The 20,022-nt window shown below is 43.1% G+C and overlaps 1 protein-coding gene across 4 annotated transcripts in view; it reads left to right on the top strand.

The window, feature by feature from the left end:
• The window catches only part of LOC126190999 (cytosolic carboxypeptidase 1-like), a 519,277-nt gene that overhangs the window by 158,227 nt on the left and 341,028 nt on the right, over window positions 1-20,022 (top strand). For all 4 annotated transcript variants that reach the window (XM_049931676.1, XM_049931675.1, XM_049931679.1 and 1 more), the window contains exons 11-15: window positions 7,937-8,314; window positions 8,412-8,621; window positions 8,699-8,824; window positions 8,940-9,048; window positions 9,124-9,280. In XM_049931676.1, coding sequence (XP_049787633.1) covers window positions 7,937-8,314; window positions 8,412-8,621; window positions 8,699-8,824; window positions 8,940-9,048; window positions 9,124-9,280 — 980 coding nt within the window. The remainder of the gene's footprint in view (window positions 1-7,936; window positions 8,315-8,411; window positions 8,622-8,698; window positions 8,825-8,939; window positions 9,049-9,123; window positions 9,281-20,022) is intronic.

Raw genomic sequence — 20,022 nt, 5'->3', positions numbered from 1 at the left:
AACGACTTCCTGACACTTAAATCTATACTCGATGTTAACAAATTCCTCTTCTTGAGAAACGCTTTCCTTGCCATTGCCAGTCTACATTTTATATCCTCTCTACTTCGACCATCATCGGTTATTTTACTCCCTAAATAGCAAAACTCCTTTACTACTTTAAGTGTCTCATTTCCTAATCTAATTCCCTCAGCATCACCAGACTTAATTTGACTACATTCCATTATCCTCGTTTTGCTTTTCTTGATGTTCATCTTATATCCTCCTTTCAAGACACTGTCCATTCCGTTCAACTGCTCTTCCAAGTCCTTTGCTGTCTCTGACAGAATTACAATGTCATCGGCGAACCTCAAAGTTTTTACTTCTTCTCCATGAATTTTAATACCTACTCCGAATTTTTCTTTTGTTTCCTTTACTGCTTGCTCAATATACAGATTGAATAACATCGGGGAGAGGCTACAACCCTGTCTTACTCCTTTCCCAATCACTGCTTCCCTTTCATGCCCCTCGACTCTTATAACTGCCATCTGGTTTCTGTACAAACTGTAAATAGCCTTTTGTTCCCTGTATTTTACCCCTGCCACCTTCAGAATTTGAAAGAGAGTATTCCAGTCAACATTGTCAAAAGCTTTCTCTAAGTCTACAAATGCTAGAAAGGTTGGTTTGCCTTTTCTTAATCTTTCTTCTAAGATAAGTCGTAAGGTCAGTATTGCCTCACGTGTTCCAACATTTCTACGGAATCCAAACTGATCTTCCCCGAGGTCGGCTTCTACCAGTTTTTCCATTCGTCTGTAAAGAATTCGCGTTAGTATTTTGCAGCTGTGACTTATTAAACTGATAGTTCGGTAATTTTCACATCTGTCAACACCTGCTTTCTTTGGGATTGGAATTATTATATTCTTCTTGAAGTCTGAGGGTATTTCGCCTGTCTCATACATCGTGCTCACCAGATGGTAGAGTTTTGTCAGGACTGGTTCTCCCGAGGCCATCAGTAGTTCAAATGGAATGTTGTCTACTCCCGGGGCCTTGTTTCGACTCAGGTCTTTCAGTGCTCTGTCAAACTCTTCACGCAGTGATGTATGATTGGATAATCCTGACTACTTTGGATGGGATGCCAATGCTGATTAGTTTGAACTGCAGGCCCTGGTGCCATAGTTTGTCGAAGGCCCGTTCTATGTCCAGGAACACTGCGAGTGTACAGTGTCCCTGGTTGAACCCTTTGGTGATGCTGTCTGTCAGTTTGAGGAGGGGGTCATTGGTTGAGTGGTTGTGTCTGAATCCTGCTTGTGTGAGGGGGAGTAGGTTTTTCGTCTCGACATAAGTCCTTATGCGGTCCGTTATTATTCGTTCATATGTTTTCCCTATCACGCCCAATAGGGATATCGGTCGGTATGATTTTGGGTCTGTCCTAGGTTTGTCAGGTTTAGGTATCATGATAGTCTTGCTTGTCTTCCAGTTTGTTGGTATTGTCTCATTGTGTAGGCAGTAATTAAAGATAAGGGATAGGATGGGAATTATGACATGGAGGGGGGCTTTTTGTAGGTGAATACGTCTGATTTCATTCTGTCCGGGGGCGGAGTTGCGTCCTACGCGCTCCCTCAGCCGTCGGCGCACCACGCCACGGTTGCGCGGTGGAACAGATTGCGACGGCATCTGAGATGACGTCGGGGTGATGGCTCTGTCCGCCGTGGTTGTCACAACTATACGTTTGCTTGATTTACTCTTGATTAACCCAATTGCTGGTTCCCAAGCCTTGCTAAGATTATAGCCACAGTCACGGTTTATGAGGTCATCAGTGGTGCGAATTTCGATGGCCTCTCTAACAACGCTGTCCCAGTATCTCGACGTCTGTACCAGAATCCTCGTGCGGTCATACTCCATGGCGTGATTTTCCGACAAACAATGTTCAGCGACTGCCGACTTTCTCGGATACATCAGTCGAGTGTGCCTCTGGTGTTCACGGCATCGATCCTCGACGGTACACATTGTCTGACCAATATACAACTTGCCACATTGACACGGAATCTGGTACACGCCGGCCTTCCTCAAACCGAGGTCATCTTTGGCGCTCCCCACCAGTGCACGAGTTTTATTTGGAGGACAAAACACAGTTCCGACCTGGTGTTTCTTCAGAATGCGGGCGACTTTCCCCGAGAGTGCGCCTGTGTATGGAATAAATGCAGTGGCTACCTCCTCCCTCGTGACTTCATCCATCTCAAAAATGGGTACTCAGAGTGGCAGATTCAACGTGCTCTCCGCCCAACCACTGCAGCCCAACCTGTTGAGATGGATGAAGTCACGAGGGAGGAGGTAGCCACTGCATTTATTCCATACACAGGCGCACTCTCGGGGAAAGTTGCCCACATTCTGAAGAAACACCAGGTCGGAACTGTGTTTTGTCCTCCAAATAAAACTCGTGCACTGGTGGGGAGCGCCAAAGATGACCTCGGTTTGAGGAAGGCCGGCCTGTACCAGATTCCGTGTCAGTGTGGCAAGTCGTATATTGGTCAGACGATGCGTACCGTCGAGGATCGATGCCGTGAACACCAGAGGCACACTCGACTGATGTATCTGAGCAAGTCGGCGGTCGCTGAACATTGTTTGTCGGAAAATCACGCCATGGAGTATGACCGCGCGAGGATTCTGGTACAGACGTCGACATACTGGGACAGCGTTGTTAGAGAGGCCATCGAAATTCGCACCAATGACGACCTCATAAACCGTGACTGTGGCTATAATCTTAGCAAGGCTTGGGAACCAGCGATTGGGTTAATCAAGAGTAAATCGAGCAAACATATAGTTGTGATGACCACAGCGGACAGAGCCATCACACCGTCATCTCAGACGCGGTCGCAATTTGTTCCACCGCGCGACCGTGGCACGGGGCGCGGACGGTGGAGGGAGCGCGCCGCGGGCGGAGGGTATTTAAATCGGCCACCGCCGTGGCCGAACCCAGTTCCCTCTGAGCAGCCATAGCGTACGGATCTCCGTGCCGGCACGTTCACAGGAGCTCAGTCCGTCAGTTCATCTGATGATGGCGACATGTATGATCGCCCAAATATTGTGCCCGTTGGACACTATAGACCGGCAGCACACCCGTGGATATTTTGATTATCAAATATGCCGGGAGAAACTCAAGAATCACAAATTACCATATGTTTGTATGATTCCCCTGTGTGAACTATGTGTTGAACATGAAATTTAAAACTTCAGCTTTTGTTTTGCTGTCTTCAACTGCCATGCCAGACTGATCTACAAATGAGTGGATGAGAGCATTATATGTACTTAACTATTTTACATAGGACCAGAATTTTGTTGGGTTGTCTTCCAGATCTTTTGCTAAGGTATGATGGTGGTAGCAGTTGTACGCTTTGTGCTTAGATCTTTTCACAGGCACACAAATCTCTACTAGCCTTTGCTTGTCATCATTTGTGCATTCTGTTGTGAACAGAGATTGCAACAGCCCCTACTTCCTCAGCATTTTCTGAATCTCAGTATTAATCCATGGTGCGTCTTTTCCATCAATTATCCACTTACTCAGCACGTACTTCTCCAGACTATGATTTACAACCTGCTTAAACTTCCTCTATGACCATCTTACTGGAACTAAGTGATGTCTGTTCACTGTCTAAGTGAGACACTAATAACTTCTTATCTGCTGTTTCTAGAAGTAGTAGTCCCATAGCCTTCTTAAATGATTCAACAATTCTCATAACCATAGTTGCTATAATGACATCATGATTAATCCTGTTTTTGTACTGACATTGTTGATGTGGTCCAGCCTATATGTAGCTAAGATGCCAAGGATACTTCCTTTGCGTATGGGCTTCCGAACTAGCTGTGCAAGACAGTTTTCAGAAAACATGTTCAAAAGTACTGTGCACAACTGTCTGTCTGAACCATAGACACGAATCCATTGACAGCACCGACTATATTCAGTAGGTTAAAGTTGCCTCTATCTAGTATTGCATGATCTGAGTATTTGTGCTACTGACATAGACTTTCTTTGAATGTCTCTAGAATTGTCACAGCAGAATTGGGTGGCAGGTAAAACTATCTGACTTCTCAGTGTTGTGGAGATTTGCCAGAAATGGGGCTCCCCTTTCCTCAATACTGCTTAGAGACATGCAAAGTCACTTAAGTGACATCCAACTGATTTGAATAGTTTCAGAACAACTGCATAGAAAAAAAAAAGCATGTGAATCCAAAACCTTCGATTTTCAGCTCTTTTGTGTGTTAAGTCAAATATTTTCCAAAAATCTGCTTCAGCAACTTATTTTCATTTACACACTGTATATTCTTCCAGCGGCACAGCAGATTACTAAACTTACAGCTTCCTTCTTTTCTTGAATCAAGCATAGATGTGAACAACATTCTTTGTGTAGCAAGGTGAAGTCTGCCATATATGTTTAGTAAACTAGATAAAAAGTCAGTAGTGTCATATCTCACTGAAGAATATGAAACTTTCAGCACAATTCAGGAGCATTTAGAGGTATGCTGGCTCAAGTTTAAAAGAAAAGTTTATCATACGCTGGATAGATATGTACCCAGTAGAACAGTTCATAATGGGAGGGAGCCACCATAGTCTACAGTCACCATAAATAGGTGTAAAAAAAAAGTGTAGGGCTACAGATAGAGAGATGCTGAATGAAATGCTTTTGGCTGTCAAGAGAGCAATGCATGATGCTTTCAGTGACTGGCATAGCAGAATGTTATCAAGTGACCTTTCACAGAACCCAAAGAAATTCTGCTCATTTGTAAAGGCTGTTAGTGGCACCAAAGTTAATGTGCAGTTCCTAGTGAATGAGACAGGAACTGTAATTGAGGGTACCAAAGCAAAAGCTGAAATGCATAATTCCATTTCCAAATGTTCCTTTACAAAGGAAAACCCAGGAGAATTGCCCCAATTTGATTCTTGTGCCAATGAAAAAATGAATGAAATAAGTGGTAGTGCCAGTGGTGCTGAAAACCAGATGAAATCATTAAAACTGAACAAAGCTCCAGGCCTGATGGATTCCCTGTCAGATTCTATATTAAATTTGAAGCTGAGTTAGCCCATCTTCTGTTTGTAATCTATCGTGCATCCCTTGAACAAATAACCACACCCAGTACTTCAAAAAAAGGCACAAGTCACACCCGCCTACAAGAAGGATATTAGAAGTAATCGACAAAATTACCATCTAGTAGCCTTGACATCTTTTTGTTGTAGAATCTTAGAACATATTGTGAACTCGAGCATAATGAGGTATCTTAAGCAGAATTACCTCATCAATGCTAACCAGCATGGATTTTGAAAACATAAATCATGTGAAACCTAACTCGTACTTTACTCATATGACATATGAAAGCTATGGATTAATGCAAGCTAGTAGATGCAGTATTTCTTGATTTCCAAAAAGCATTTGACTCAGTATCGTGCACATGCTTATTGTCAAAAGTACAATCATATGTGGTATCAAGTGAAATTTGTGACTGGATTGAGGCCTTTTTAGTAGTGAAGATACGTGTTATTTTGGATGGAGTGTCATTGTCAGATGTAGTATTAACATTGGGTGAGCCCCAGGGATGTGTGTTGGGACCCTTTCTGTTCATGTTGTATATTAATGACCTTGCAGACAATAGTAAAATTTGGATTTGTGCAGATGATGCAGTTATCTACAATGAAGTACTATATAAAGGAACTAGCATAAATATTCAGTCAGATCTTGATGCAGAGATTGGCAACTTGCTCTAAATGTTCAGAAATGTAAATTTTGCGCTTCGCAAAATGAAAAAATGTAGTATCCTGTGACTATGGCATCAGTGAGTCACTGTTGGAATTGGCCAAATCATACAAATAACTATGTGTAACTCTTTGTAGGGATATGAAATGGAATGATCACATAGGTTCAGTCACAGGTAAAGCAGGTGGTAGACTTCGATTTATTGGTAGAATACTGGGGAAGTGGAATCAATCTATATAGGAGATCACTTACAAATCATTTGTGTGATAGTTATCTCACAAAGTACCAAGTAGTTTCAAAATATTATGCCCAAAACATGAATGGGTTATTGAATTAAGAGACTGAAACCCAGTCACCTGGTTTTCATGGACAGTACTGTTCCAGGTCAGCAGTCTGTTTTTCCTTCACAGATTACGACAAGCTTTGGTCCAAAGATATTTTAATATTTTATTTCATTCCAAACTCTTTTTTAAGCTATCATATTATCTTTGGAAGACAGTCAATCATATGGTAGAAGATAGACAAGAATCCTGTTTCAAAACCTGCCCAGGCACACAGTTTTGATGTGTCATGAATCCTGTTTCAAAACCTGCCCAGGCACACAGTTTTGATGTGTCATGAATATTCAACAACTCAAATACTAAACCAGAAGTAAAGAACAACAAGGGGCGTTCGAAAAGTCCGTGCAAAGTCCAAGAGATGGCACCACCAGCATGTACTGAGGTCATATTTAGTCAGTAGCATCTTTGGAAAGAACGCACACCATGTTTCAGCCACATTGGTCTATTTCCTTGTGTTTGGCATTCGTGTGAATCAAGGAAGTCGAGTGATTGTCAAAAACTGGATGAAAAAGAATCTCATGTGGTGATTAAACATTACTTTATGAAAGGCAAAATGCCTCAGGAGACTAAAGAGGAGCTTGATAAACATTACGGTGACTCTGCACCTTCGATTAGAATAGTTTATAAGTGGTTTCAAAGTTTTAGGAGTGCCATATGGGCACAAGTGATGCTGAACATTCTGGACGCCCTGTGGAGGTTACAACTCCAGAAATCATTGATAAAATCCATGATATGGTGATGGACGACAGAAGAGTTAAGGTGCGTGAGATTGCTAGTGCTGTGGATATCTCAAATGAATGGGTAAATAATTTTTGCATAAACATTTGGACATGAGAAAACTATCCACAAGATGGGTTCTGAAATTGCTCACGCTTGACCAAAAACGGAATCGTGTGGAGTGTTGCAAGAATGGTTTGCAGCTGTTCATGAAGAATCCACAGGACTTTAAGCATTGTTTTGTCACTGTGGATGAAAAATGGATACATTACTATACTCCTGAGACTAAACAACAATCTAAACAATGGGTTACCAAGGGAGAATCTGCACGAAAAAAGGCGAAGACCATTCCTTCGGCTTGCAAGGTTATGGCAACTGTCTTTTGGGATTTGCAAGGGATAATCCTCATCAACTATCTGGAAAAGGATAAAACTATTACAGGTGCATATTATTCATCGTTATTGGACCGTTTGAAAACCAAGCTGCAAGAAAAACGCCGGCGATTGGACCACAAAAAGTCCTTTGCCATTATAGCAATGCACCAGCACACACCTCAGCAGTTGTGGTCGCAAAATTATTGGAAATAGGATTCCAACTCGTTTCACATGCCCCCTGTTCTCCAGACTTGGCTCCCTCAGACTACTATTTGTTTCCCAATTTGAAGCAATGGCTGGCGGCATTTTATTCAAATGAGGAGGTAATTGCAGCAACTAATAGCTATTTTGCAGACTTGGACAATTCCTATTATTCAGAAGGGATCAACAAATTAGAACAGTGTTGGATGAAGTGTATAAGTCTAAAAGAAGACTATGTCAAAAAATAAAACAGATTTACCCCAAAAATGTAAGTAGTTTTTATTTTTGCACCAACTTTTCAAACGCCCTTCGTAGTAGCTCCAGCTGTTGTTGCTGATCAACATATGACATGACTAAAGTATTTTTATATGAGCATAAGAAAATGTAAATTTTCTTTAGATAGAGCAAAGGCACAATAGAATAAAGAAATGTGTTATATTTATTTTAATCAGCATTGAATGCAGCTGAAATAATAAATCTGTAATGAAGTCTGTAAATGTGAATAACTATACATACCATTATTTACATGCCCTTTTGATGTGCTACGTCATTAATATGGCAATTATTATGGGTTTTCTTTTAGGTATGAATCATTTTTCCAAGAGCTGAAAGGGCCTTGTGTTTGCAGCAAAATGAAATGCAATTCTGGAAGCAGGGAAATAACACTTAAGAAAAGTTGTTCCTTTGATGCATTGATGGGAGAAAGTGACCTAAAGAAGAAAATCATGGAATTTAATTTGACAGAAAACACTCTCAATTTTACGTCTACTGCATATACAGGAGCTTCCCAGTCACACAACTCGAACTGTTCTACCAGAAATGAAAATAAGGATCAGTGTATGCAAGGGAAAAGTTTTCCTATGGATGGAGGAGGTGAAAATATTAGTGAAAGAAGCTCTACATTAATATCACAAAATAATTTGATGTTGAAAAAGGATGTTGCTCAGACTCCAAATGGAAGGTAAAGCATGCATTTGTAGGTAAGCAAGCCCATGTAATAATGAAACGCTGTTACATAAGTGATTCATTATTTATTTTGTATACTGAAATTTTTACAGAAGTTTGGCTAGTAGCAGAGAAATGATAAAAGGTCTTACAGTATTTGAAAACATTCCTAATTACTCTACTTTCCATTATGCATATTCTGTGATTGCGTCAAGAGTCAACAGTGTGCTACCATTTGTTAAAGTGGCATATCCTGATATGATGGGTAGTGAAGGTTCAGGGAAGCTAGAGCCCTTGAATATAAAGGACAGAAGAACATGTAGGTATGTAATTGGCATAATGGCAGATTATTGATCTATATTTCCAGACCTTTTTCATACAGTTCTGTTTTCCATTTTAGGAGCAAACTTTTAAACTGTGTGGAAAGAGGTCTTCATCCAAATCAAGTCATGAACAAAGTTGTTTATGATTTGGACAGTTGGTCTTCAGTGGATCCATCTCATAGACTGATAAACGCAAGTGAAAAGTGAGACTACTGATAGAGAAATTTGAAATGATACATCATCACTGAATTGTCATTACAAACTATGGTGAAATATTTTTGTTCAATAAGTATTAATTATTGTGACTTTCACTAACAGGGTCCTTTTCAATATGGATGAGAGACACTTGGGAAGTGGTGAACCTGAGAAACGTCACTTGATATTTGAGTCAAGGTTTGAAAGTGGAAACCTTAGAAAAGCTATTCAGGTATATAATACAATATATGACCCTGGTTTCATTAACTGTTAAGTTCTATTTTGTACATTGTCTTGTTTATTGCAGGTTGGTCTCCGTGAATATGACTTGATTCTCATGCCTGATGTTAACTCCAATAAGCATCATCAGTGGTTCTATTTTGAAATAAGTGGAATGGAAACTGATGTTGTTTATACATTTAATATAATAAACTGTGAGAAACAAAACAGTCAGTTCAATTATGGTGAGTTATTTATTAAACTGAAATCTCTGTTTGTAAAGTTAGCTAAATTACATGTTGTAGAGAAAGATTCAGTACATTTGTCAGTTTTGAAGAAGAGTCTTCTATTTATACAAAACTGTCATATTAATTTTGTGGTCTAATAACAAAATTATCAATTTTTGACAATATAATGCAATTGGTTGGATAAAAATATGGATTGGACGGAAAGCCACCTGTGAAATGACGTCATATACCAGCTGTTATGTAAACTCTGTTCGGCCTTTTACATCGGCATGACTACCACCAAGTTATCGGTTAGGATGAATGGGAATAGGCAAAAGGTTTATACTGGCAGTGCACAATATCCTGTTGCAGAGTATGCTCTACAACATGACATTTATGACCTCAGTGCCTGTGTCACCACATATGCCATCTGGATTCTTCCCTCACAGATACCAGTTTCTCAGAACTCTGTTGGTGGGAACTATCATTACAATATGTCTTTGGTTCTCATGACCCATCTGGCCTTAATTTACCTTAATTTTTTCCTTCTCAGCATTTCTCCACAGTAACTACTATTTTCTCCACTCTTTAGTTTTATACATCTTTTATTTTCTGACCCATCTATTTTTCGCCATCCCCCTCCCTTGTCTGTTACATATAATGCACTTAGCTTTTCACTCTTATTAACTCGAGCACAATGTTTTAGCAGTAATCTCTGTCTCATCTATTACCCAAGCCTCCACTTTTAAGCTCCCGAGTTTCCAAATCTCATGCAGTGCAGTCCTCAATCGGTTGTTCCTTCTCATCCTGTCTGGAAAGTCTCCCATGACCTGGGGTTGTAGTGACTTTTCTGAACTCTACCCCTTCTCTTAAACATCTTCAGTCCTTTTGCTTGACCCCTCTTCCCTTTCTTTCAACCCTTTTGCCAGGAGTAGGAGCCACTGGCTCTGAAAGATAGCATACATACAATCTTTTTTATATTTTTGTTCTCCTGTAGCCTTTGGTGAGTAGATTTTATATCTATCAAATTACAATATAATTTCATAGTCTGATATATGCTTTATGATCAGAAATATATTGACAGATATTCAACTAGTAGTACCTTCTTTCATTGCTGTTAGTTTGGATAGGATTCAGCCTTTATGATCAGTGTTGTTGTCAGCAGTCCTAGGTGTATGTCGACAGTAGCTACAGCATAGGGTTTACTCCTACATGTATAAGATGTGAGTTAGCCTTTTAGAAACCTATAGGTAAGAAAAGTGCTATATTGTTATTTATGCACCACAGTTTGATTCGAAGACACTACTATGATTAATTCTACAGCTTTTGCATGAGCATATGGTCACAAATCTGAACTACAGAGTTTTGTTATAAAATGTTCAGTCAGAGAAGAGAGATTTTTATGCTCTGAAAGACAGTGATCACCACTGAAGTAATTCTATATGCAAGATTACCTGCAGCAGAACAGTAAATGTTTGTACTCTGCTGCATATACACATCCATACAGCATTTTGAAAAGGCACAGCCCTTTCTGCATCAGGTGTAGGCATTAATGATCACACATTAAATGAAACACTCCCCCAGGGGGTCCACAACTCTTTTGTGGATATGTGCGTAGCGAGCACGGGACCTTGAGCTAATGTGGCCCTCCTTCCTTTCCGGGCTGCATACCTTCCTTTTGCGCATCCTTCCCCATCCCCCATCTTTGCCCCCCCCCCTCACCTTCGCCTCTTTCCTTCCCTTTCTCCCCCTCTGGGAGTATGTTTTGTGCCTACATCCGGAGACGGACGCTCTAAAATGTAAAACAGTCTCTCTTCTTCACTTTCTCTGCTGGCAAGTCTTTGTCCTTCCTTTGTCCTTCTCTTTTCTTTACCTCTTCTCTTTACCCTTTACTCTGCTGCAGCGTTTGAGACCTCTCTTCTTTCCATTCCCTTTCTTTGTTTCTCCCTTTCTTTGTTTTTCCCTTTCTCTTTTTTCCTCCCTGTGCGTGTCTGAAGGCCGACCCACGCATTCCCATGTGTAGCCGGTGACGGGGTAATGCGTAATTCCCCGCCCCGGGTAGACCGGTAGGACACGTACAGGTACGTACCCCCTGGTAATGGCCAGGCCCATGGACGGGTGATTACCCGAGCTGATACCTTCCAAAAGTGCCGATTGGTCCCTCCGTTCGTTTCTCGGGAGTTGTGACCTGAGGTGTGAACAATCACCTAAGGCGGTAGTGCCCTCAGAGAGGGCCCCCACAAGGAAGGAGCGTGCCATTGGAGATGCCAGTAGTCATGGGGGATACTTCTGCAATGGTTTCCTCATCATCTACTATGTCAGCTCACAAGCGTAAGTTCAATTAGTCTCAGCCACGGACAGTTCTTCCATCGTTGCCACAGTTCCTTGTTGTTTCTTGGTCTGACGAAGGTCAAGACTTCTCCACGGTCAACTCTTTCATTATTCAGAAAGGTGTCGACACAATTGCAGGTCCTGTAAAGTCTTGTTCCCAATTACGAAATGGCACCTTGTCGTTAGAAACAGTCGGTGCCCTCCAGGCACAAAAATTGCTGCGTACTTCACTGTTACACACCTTCCCTGTCTGGGTGGAAGCGCACCGCACTTTAAATTCATCATGTGGGGTCGTTTATACATGCCCCCTCAACAGATTGTCCAACGAGGAAATTCAAAACTAACTGTCTGACTAGGGCGTCACGGCTGTTAATAGCGTCATGAAAAGGGTTGACACGAACATCGTTCCAACCCGTACTGTCTTCTTGACATTTGACAGTGTTCAACTCCCATCGAACATAAAAGCGGGCTATGAGATAATTTCAGTTCGCCCTTACATCCCAAACCCTACGCGTTGCTATTGGTGTCAGTGGTTCAATCATACCAGCCAATCCTGTTCCAATCCAGACAAATGTGTTATGTGTGGCAAGGATGCCCATGAGGGTGCTTGTCCACCTCCATCCCCTCATTGCATCAACTGTATGGGTGACCACGCTGCTTCCTCTAGAGATTGCCCCATTTCTAAAGACGAACGTCTCATTCAGGAAATCAGAGTGAAGGAAAAGGTGTCAACCTTTGCTGCTCGAAAGTTATTCGCCAGTCAAAAGCCCACTGTGCCTCACACAGGTAAATACAGCACTGTCCTTTCCTCTCCTCGGCCAACAAAGCAGGCAGCCACTCAGATTTGTGATCTCACCTTTAGTGCCACGGTTGTCAGATTGGTCAGCGCAAAGATCGCCCCCTTCAACCTCCCCACTCTCACCTGCTCACTCTATGGCTCACCCTTCATCGGGTTCTGCTAAATCTCGAGCCCCAAAATCAGAGACCCGGGCTTCCAAAAAAGGGCATACCCGTGAAGATTTTTTACGTACCCCAACTTCACAACCATCAGTTCCTCCTTCATCTCGATGTTTTGTTTCCAAAAAGGCTAATAAGAAACCCGGTTCCTCTCCTTCTCCACCATGGCTCATCTACAGCACCGCCTGGTGGTAACCGCCCTCGGCTGTCTTCTGTGTCGCTGAGGCGCACTGCTGGCTGCCGATCAACCGGCCGATCGCTGGTGGCAGGAGCTGCTCCCGAACAACCTGTGGATCAGGATCTTCTGCCTTTGGCTGAATGCCGTTCCACGCTGTCGGTCACAAGCTCTGAGCAGTCATTGAGTTGAGGGCAACCTTGGTCACATTCTTCCATTTTCTGTCCACCCTATGTCCATTATCCATTGGAATATACGCGGCATTCGAGCCAATCGGGATGAATTGTCGATCCTCTTACGATCCTACTCGCCGGTCATCTTTTGTCTTCAGGAAACAAAGCTGTGTCCCCACTGCTGCTTTGTTTTCCCCCATTTTCAGTCAGTCCGATTTGATCTCCTCTCTGTTGAAGGCACTCCAGCACATGGAGGACTCATGATTCTTCTCCATGATACTCTCCATTATCACCCACTCCCCTTAAACACTTCCTTCCAAGCTGTCGCTGTCCGTCTTTCCCTTCTCTCTTGGTACTGTCTACATTCCATCATCCACACCAATGGCACGAGCTGATCTCCTTCATCTCCTTGGTCAGCTTCCGCCCCCTATTTGCTGGTTGGGGACTTCAATGCCCGCCACCCACTTTGGGGATCTCTGCATCCTTGTCCGCATGGCTCACTATTGCTAGAAGTCTTTCACCAAGCGGATCTTGTTTGCCTCAACACTGCGGACCCTACGTTTTTGTCTGCCTCCACAGCAAATTTCTCTCATTTGGACCTTTCGGTCGGTACTGTTCCGCTAGCTCGGCACTTCGAATGGTTCACTCTTACTGATACACACACAAGTGACCACTTTCCATGTGTCCTTCGATTGCAGCCACAACTGCCATATATGCGCCCGAGACGCTGGAAGTTTGCCCAAGCTGATTGGACACTTTTTTCATCTCTAGCGACATTCAATGGCCATCACTTTCCCAGCGTCTACAATGAGGTCACTCATATTACAGAAGTTATTCTTACAGCTGCAGAACGTTCAATACCTCGCACCTCCGAATTGCCCCAGCGCCTCCCAGTTCCTTGGTGGAACGAGGCATACCGTGACGCAATAAGTGAGCGGCGACGTGCTCTTCGCGTTTTCAGACATCATCCTACTTTGGCCAACTGTATCCGCTATAAGCAGTTCCGTGTGCGATGCCGTCGCGTCATCCGCAATAGCAAGAAGGCAAGCTGGGACTTCTTTACTAGCTTATTTAACACCTTCACTCCCTCCTCAGAAGTTTGGAGTCTGATTTGGCGGTTATCTGGAGTGCCTAGTTTCTCCCCTGTCTCTGGGCTCACTGTGGTGCAGGATAAATTAGTGGACCCTATCACAATTTTTAACTCATTGGGTAAACACTTTGCTGAGATTTCGAGCTCTTCAAATTACCCACCAGCGTTTCCCCCAAAGAAACGTGCAGCGGAAGTGCAACCTCTTGCCTTGTCCTCTCAAAATCGCGAAAGCTACAATACTGTTTTCTCCATGCGAGTACTCCAACATTCACTCTCTTCTTCTCGCTCTTCCGCACCAGGACCGCATGGTATCCACATACAAATGTTGCTGCATTTATCATACCATAGTCAGCGTTACCTCCTTCACTTTTATAATCGAATTTGGACCGACAGTACTTTTCCCAGACGATGGCGGGAAGCTATCGTCATTCCTGTTCTGAAACCTGGAAAGGACAAACATCTCCCCTCTAGCTATCGCCCTATTTCTCTCACGAGTAGTGTATGTAAGGTTTTGGAGCGTATGGTGAATTGCCGTTTAGCCTGGTGGCTGGAGTCCTGCAGTCTTTTAACACCTGCCCAATACAGTTTCCGAAAGCATCGTTCTGCAGTTGACCATCTTGTTGCTCTCTCCACTTATATCATGAACAGTTTTCTCCGGAAACGCCAAACAGTAGCAATATTTTTTGATCTGGAGAGAGCATACGATACCTGTTGGAGGACAGGCATCCTCCACACACTGTTCTCTTGGCATCCTCCACACACTGTTCTCTTGGGGCTTTCGAGGTCGGCTGCCCCTTTTTCTTCGTGAATTTATGGCAGAGCACACATTTAAAGTGCGGGTGAACACTACTCTCTCCCGTACCTTCTCCCAAGATAACGGGGTACCCCAGGGCTCTGTGCTAAGTGTTGTACTGTTTGCCATTGCCATAAACCCAACTATGGATTGTCTTCTTCCTGATGTCTCGGGCTTCCTCTTTGTGGACGATTTTGCAATCTACTGCAGCTCTCAATGGACCAGCCTTCTTGAACGACGTCTTCAAGGATGTCTCAATCACCTCCGCTCTTGGAGCATTGAAACTGGCTTCCGCTTTTCTCCCAGTAAGACCGTTTGTGTTAATTTTTGGCGTTGTACAGAGTTTCTTCCGCCTTCCTTACATCTAGGCCCTGTCAACCTTCCCTTTGTGGACGTCGCTAAATTCTAGGGTCTTATGTTTGACAGAAAGCTGTGCTGGTCCTCCCACGTTTCCTATCTTTCGGCTCGCTGTCTGCGATCCCTCAACACCCTCTGTGTCCTGAATGGCACCTCCTGGGGAGCGGACCGAGTGGTCCTTCTCCGCCTCTATCACATCTTAGTGCGCTTGAAATTGGACTATGGAAGCATAGTTTACTCCTCTGCTGGACCATCTATTCTTCGGCATCTCAACTCTATCCACCACCGTGGATTACGTTTAGTGACTGGATGTTTTTACACCAGCCCTGTAGAAAGCCTGTATGCTGACACTGCTGAACCTGCGCTGTCCAATCGGCGAGCTGTCCTTCTGAGTTGTTACGCTAACCATCTGTCTTCCATGTCTGCAAATCCGGCCCGTGACATTTTTTTCAACGCCTTCTTGGATTTAGGGTATGCTGGCCGCCCTTCCTCCCTACTACCACGGGGAGTCTGCTTCCATCAACTGCTCCATTCTCTTTCCTTCCACTTTCCTACAACTGTCTTGACAACTTGGGGTACAGCACTGCCTTGGCTCCGGCCCCAGACCTGCCTGCCCCGTGACCTTTGTCAGTTTCCCAAGGATGGTACCCCCTTCTCTTGTTTATCGTCAGGCATTTGCTGCTCTCTACGCACAAATGAAAGATGCCACATTTATTTACAATGATGGCTCAAAAACATCGTTTGGTGTTGGGAGTGCCCATATTGTTGGCGACATCCCAAATTGATTTCGGCTCCCCGACCAGTGTTTGGTTTATACTGCGGAGCTTTACTCTGTTCTCCAGGCTGTCCAATACATCCGTTGCCATCAGCGGATACAGTATGTTATCTGTTCAGATTCTCTCAGCTCTCTCCTCAGTCTCCAAGCTCTCTACCCTGTCCACCTTCTGGTCCACCGGATTCAGGACTGCCTCCACTTGCTCAACTTGAGGGGCATCTCTGTGGGGTTCCTCTGGATCCCAGGACATGTTGGTATCTGTGGAAATGAGGTGGCCGATATAGCAGCCAAGGCTGCAGTCTCTCTTCTTCGGCCAGCTATTCGCATGATTCCCTTCGCCGATCTACGGAGTGTTTTATGTCGTCGTGTTGCTCTTTTATGGCATGCACATTGGTCGACACTTCCCAATAATAAATTGCGGGACGTGAAAACTCTTCCCTGTGCTTGGACCTCTTCCTCCTGAACTCGTCGTTGGGAGGAGGTAATTTTAACTAGACTCTGGATAGGGCACTGTCTTTTTAGCCATCGACATCTTTTAAGCTGCAGTCCTCCCCCACTCTGTCCCCACTGCTCTCAACCTGTGGGCGGTGAGACACCTTTTACTTGAGTGCCCCTATTTTACTCCGTTACGCGCCGGTCTACAGCTGTCACCTGATATATCTTCCATTTTAGCAGATGACACGCAATCAGCCGATTGCGTTCTCAAGTTCATTAGTGCCAGTAAGATGACATCAGTCATTTGAAGCTCTTTTTGGGGACAAACAACCCCACTTTTATAGTGGTTTTGTAAGCTTTCCTTCTGTTTTTGGTTTCCCCACTTTTTGTGTTTTGCTCCCATTGCTGCTGGTTTCCAGTTTTGTTTTTTAGCTTTTCCTAAGTCACGGACCAGGCACTAATGACTGTAGCAGTTTTGCGCCCTAAAACCATAACAAATAAATGAAACACTATGTGAAAAATACTGTGACGTATTGTGGTAACAAGTCAAAATCAAGTCAACGCACAGATAAATTAATCAAGAGGCTCAGTGTATTTTCCTCTCAGAAATGTCTAATTGCATTGACCTACAAAAAAGTTTGTTGGCTTATTTGACAGACTTTCAGTCCCTGTGGTCCATAGCTCGTGTTCTCACGGTCGCGTCCTCTCTTCCCGAGCACGGGGTTCCGGGTTCGATTCCCGGGGGTCACCTGCCTTGAGTTCTCTGGGTGTTCGTGTTGTCCTCATCATTTTCATCATCATTCATGAAAGTGGCAGATTTGGACTGAGCAGAGGTTGGGAATTTGTATGGGCACTGATAACCGTGCAGTTGAGCACCCCACAAACCAATCATCATCATCATCATCATCATCATCATCGTCATCAGTCCCTGTGTTTTCTTACTGAAGTATGCTCTGCAGCAGTGCATGTATCAACTGTAATGAGTAGTAAGACTTCTGAATAAATAAATGATCACATACACTACGTGATCAAAAGTATCTGGACACCTGGCTGAAAATGACTTAAAAGTTTGTGGCGTCCTCCATCGGTCATGCTGGAATTCAGTATGGTGTTGGCCCACCCTAAGCCTTTGACAGCTTCCACTCTCACAGGCATATGTTCAAACAGGTGCTGGAAGGTTTCTTGGGGAATGGCAGCCCGTTCTTCACGGAGTGCTGCTCTGAGGAAAGTTATCAATGTCGGTCAGTGAGGTCTGGCACGAAGTCGGCATTCCAAAACATCCCAAAGGTGTTTTATAGGATTCAGGTCAGAACTCAGTGTGGGCCAGTCTGTTACAGGGATGTTATTGATGTGTAACACTCAGTCATGGGTGTGTATTATGAACAATTGGTTGATCATGTTGAAAGATGCAATCGCCATCCCTGAATTGCTCTTCAACAATGGGAAACAAGAATGTGCTTAAAACATCAATGTAGGCCTGTGCTGTGATAGTGCCATGCAAAACAACAAGTGGTGCAAGATCTCTCCATGAAAAACATGACCACACCATAACATCATCGCCTCCAAATTTTGCTGTTGGCATTACAGACACTGGCAGATAACATTCACCGAGCATTCATCACATGCACACCCTGCCATCAGATCGCCACATTGTGTACCACGATTCGTCACTCCACACAATGTTTTCCCACTGTTCAATCATCCAATGTTTACGCTCCTTATACCAAGTGAGATGTCATTTGGCATTTACCGGCTTGATGTGTGGCTTAAAAGCAGCCACTCAACCATGAAATCAAAGTTTTCTCACCTCCCACCTAACTGTCATAGTACTTGCAATGGGGACTGGTGCAGTTTGGAATTCCAGTGTGATGGTTAGGATGGATGTCTGTCCAAAACACATTACGACCCTCTTCAACTGTCAGAGGTCTCTGTCAGTCAACAGACCAGGTCGGCCGGTACACTTTTGTGCTGCACGTGTCCCTTCACGTTTCCACTTCACTATCACATCGGAAACAGTGGACCTAGGGATGCTTAGGAGTGTGGAAATCTCACATACAGGCATATGACAGAAATGACACCCGATCACCTGACCATGTTCGAAGTCTGAGAGTTCCTCAGATTTGTGAGTTCCGTGGAGTGCCCCATTCTGCTCTCTCATGATGTCTTATGACTACTGAGATCACTGATATGGAGTACCTTCCAGTAGGTATTAGCACAATACACTTAATATGAAAAACATATGTTTTTGGGGGTCTCCGGATACTTTTGATCGCAAGTGTATCTTGCAGAGATCTCTTTAAGGATCTGGGAATTCTTATCCTCCCTGATCGGTACATTTACTCCTTATTGCTTTGTGTTGCTATAGTAAAAACTTGCTTCTGGCCGTGTAGACTCGTTTCAGAGTGGTGTTACACACTCTGACAAAGATCTAGCATAAAGCAATAAATTGAGAAGCCCTACCAAAGCAAAATATACCAAGGCAAAGTAAAATTAATAACAGACCTCATTAGCCACTCCTTACACAAATTGTTTGGCTAGCTAGATTCATAGATTGGTAATTGCTGTCAGCTACATGTCAGGTAGCAGTGTTTGCTACAGGACAGGTAGTACAGTATCGTAACAGAGCTCTGTTGTTACTGGTGTATGTACCTATTTTCTTTGAAAATAACTGTGTATACACACAAATATTAAGCTACCAGTAGTACTTAAACAGTAGCTCTTCAATATAACAGCAGGAATTGCAGCTTTTCTCATAGTAGCAGTGTCTTTACTTCTAATTTATTAGATTAGATTTAGCTAATGTAGCCACATAGTATTAAGCAGTAGAGTGATAGCTTTTTGTTGCTGCAGTAAACATACAGAGTTCTAATTATTTGCTTGTCTATTGTTAATGGATCCATTGACTCATTCCACACCATTGAAGATTCTCCTTCATGGGATCTATGGAACATGAAGGGTTAATGAATGAGTGAATGTCGCTGCACGACTGGCTTTTAAACTGTTGCGCTTGGTGCTACACACACTCAGAAGCATTGGTCCTTGAGTACTGTCCACATACAAATTTCCCACCATAGTGACACACTTTCAATCACGAGTCATCACTTCAAAATATTCTTTGTAGGTAAGCATAACTTTTACAGAGAAATTGTCTGTATCAATAAGATTCTAAGTGATGTGCTTCTTTTACCCCTGGCACCCAGATGTAAATCTCCATGGTTTTCCTAAATCAGTCACAATGAGTTCTGGATAGTACTTCTGAAAAGGACTTAGCTGACTTCATTTCCCATCCTTCCCCAATTCAAGCTTGTGTTCATATCTAGTAACATTACTGCTGATGGACTGTTAAACTCCAATTTTCCTGCAGTCTTCTTCCTCTTACTCCAGATTCTCAGGTCAAAACTGTAGTACTGGCTGAAAAGTTTGTGGCAAAACAGAATTCTTATTGACTTCGTTTCTGTTTAATTAATTTAAAGTTTTTAGGAAAGAAATAATTGGAATGACAGACTGATTTCAAATTAATTACCTGTGAAGATATGAAAGATCTGTTTCTGTTCTCAGTACATTGAACAGAAAGAATAACAGTTTAAGAAGAGACATGAAATACTTTTAACTGATAAAGAAAATACAAATTAATCTGTATGCTTAATTGATACAAATTACCTGTGCAGTAAATG

Source organism: Schistocerca cancellata, chromosome 6, assembly GCF_023864275.1.
Source record: "Schistocerca cancellata isolate TAMUIC-IGC-003103 chromosome 6, iqSchCanc2.1, whole genome shotgun sequence".
Classification (NCBI taxonomy): domain Eukaryota; kingdom Metazoa; phylum Arthropoda; class Insecta; order Orthoptera; family Acrididae; genus Schistocerca; species Schistocerca cancellata.
Note: the sequence above shows the minus strand (reverse complement) of the source record. Positions and strands in the feature narration are given on the sequence as shown.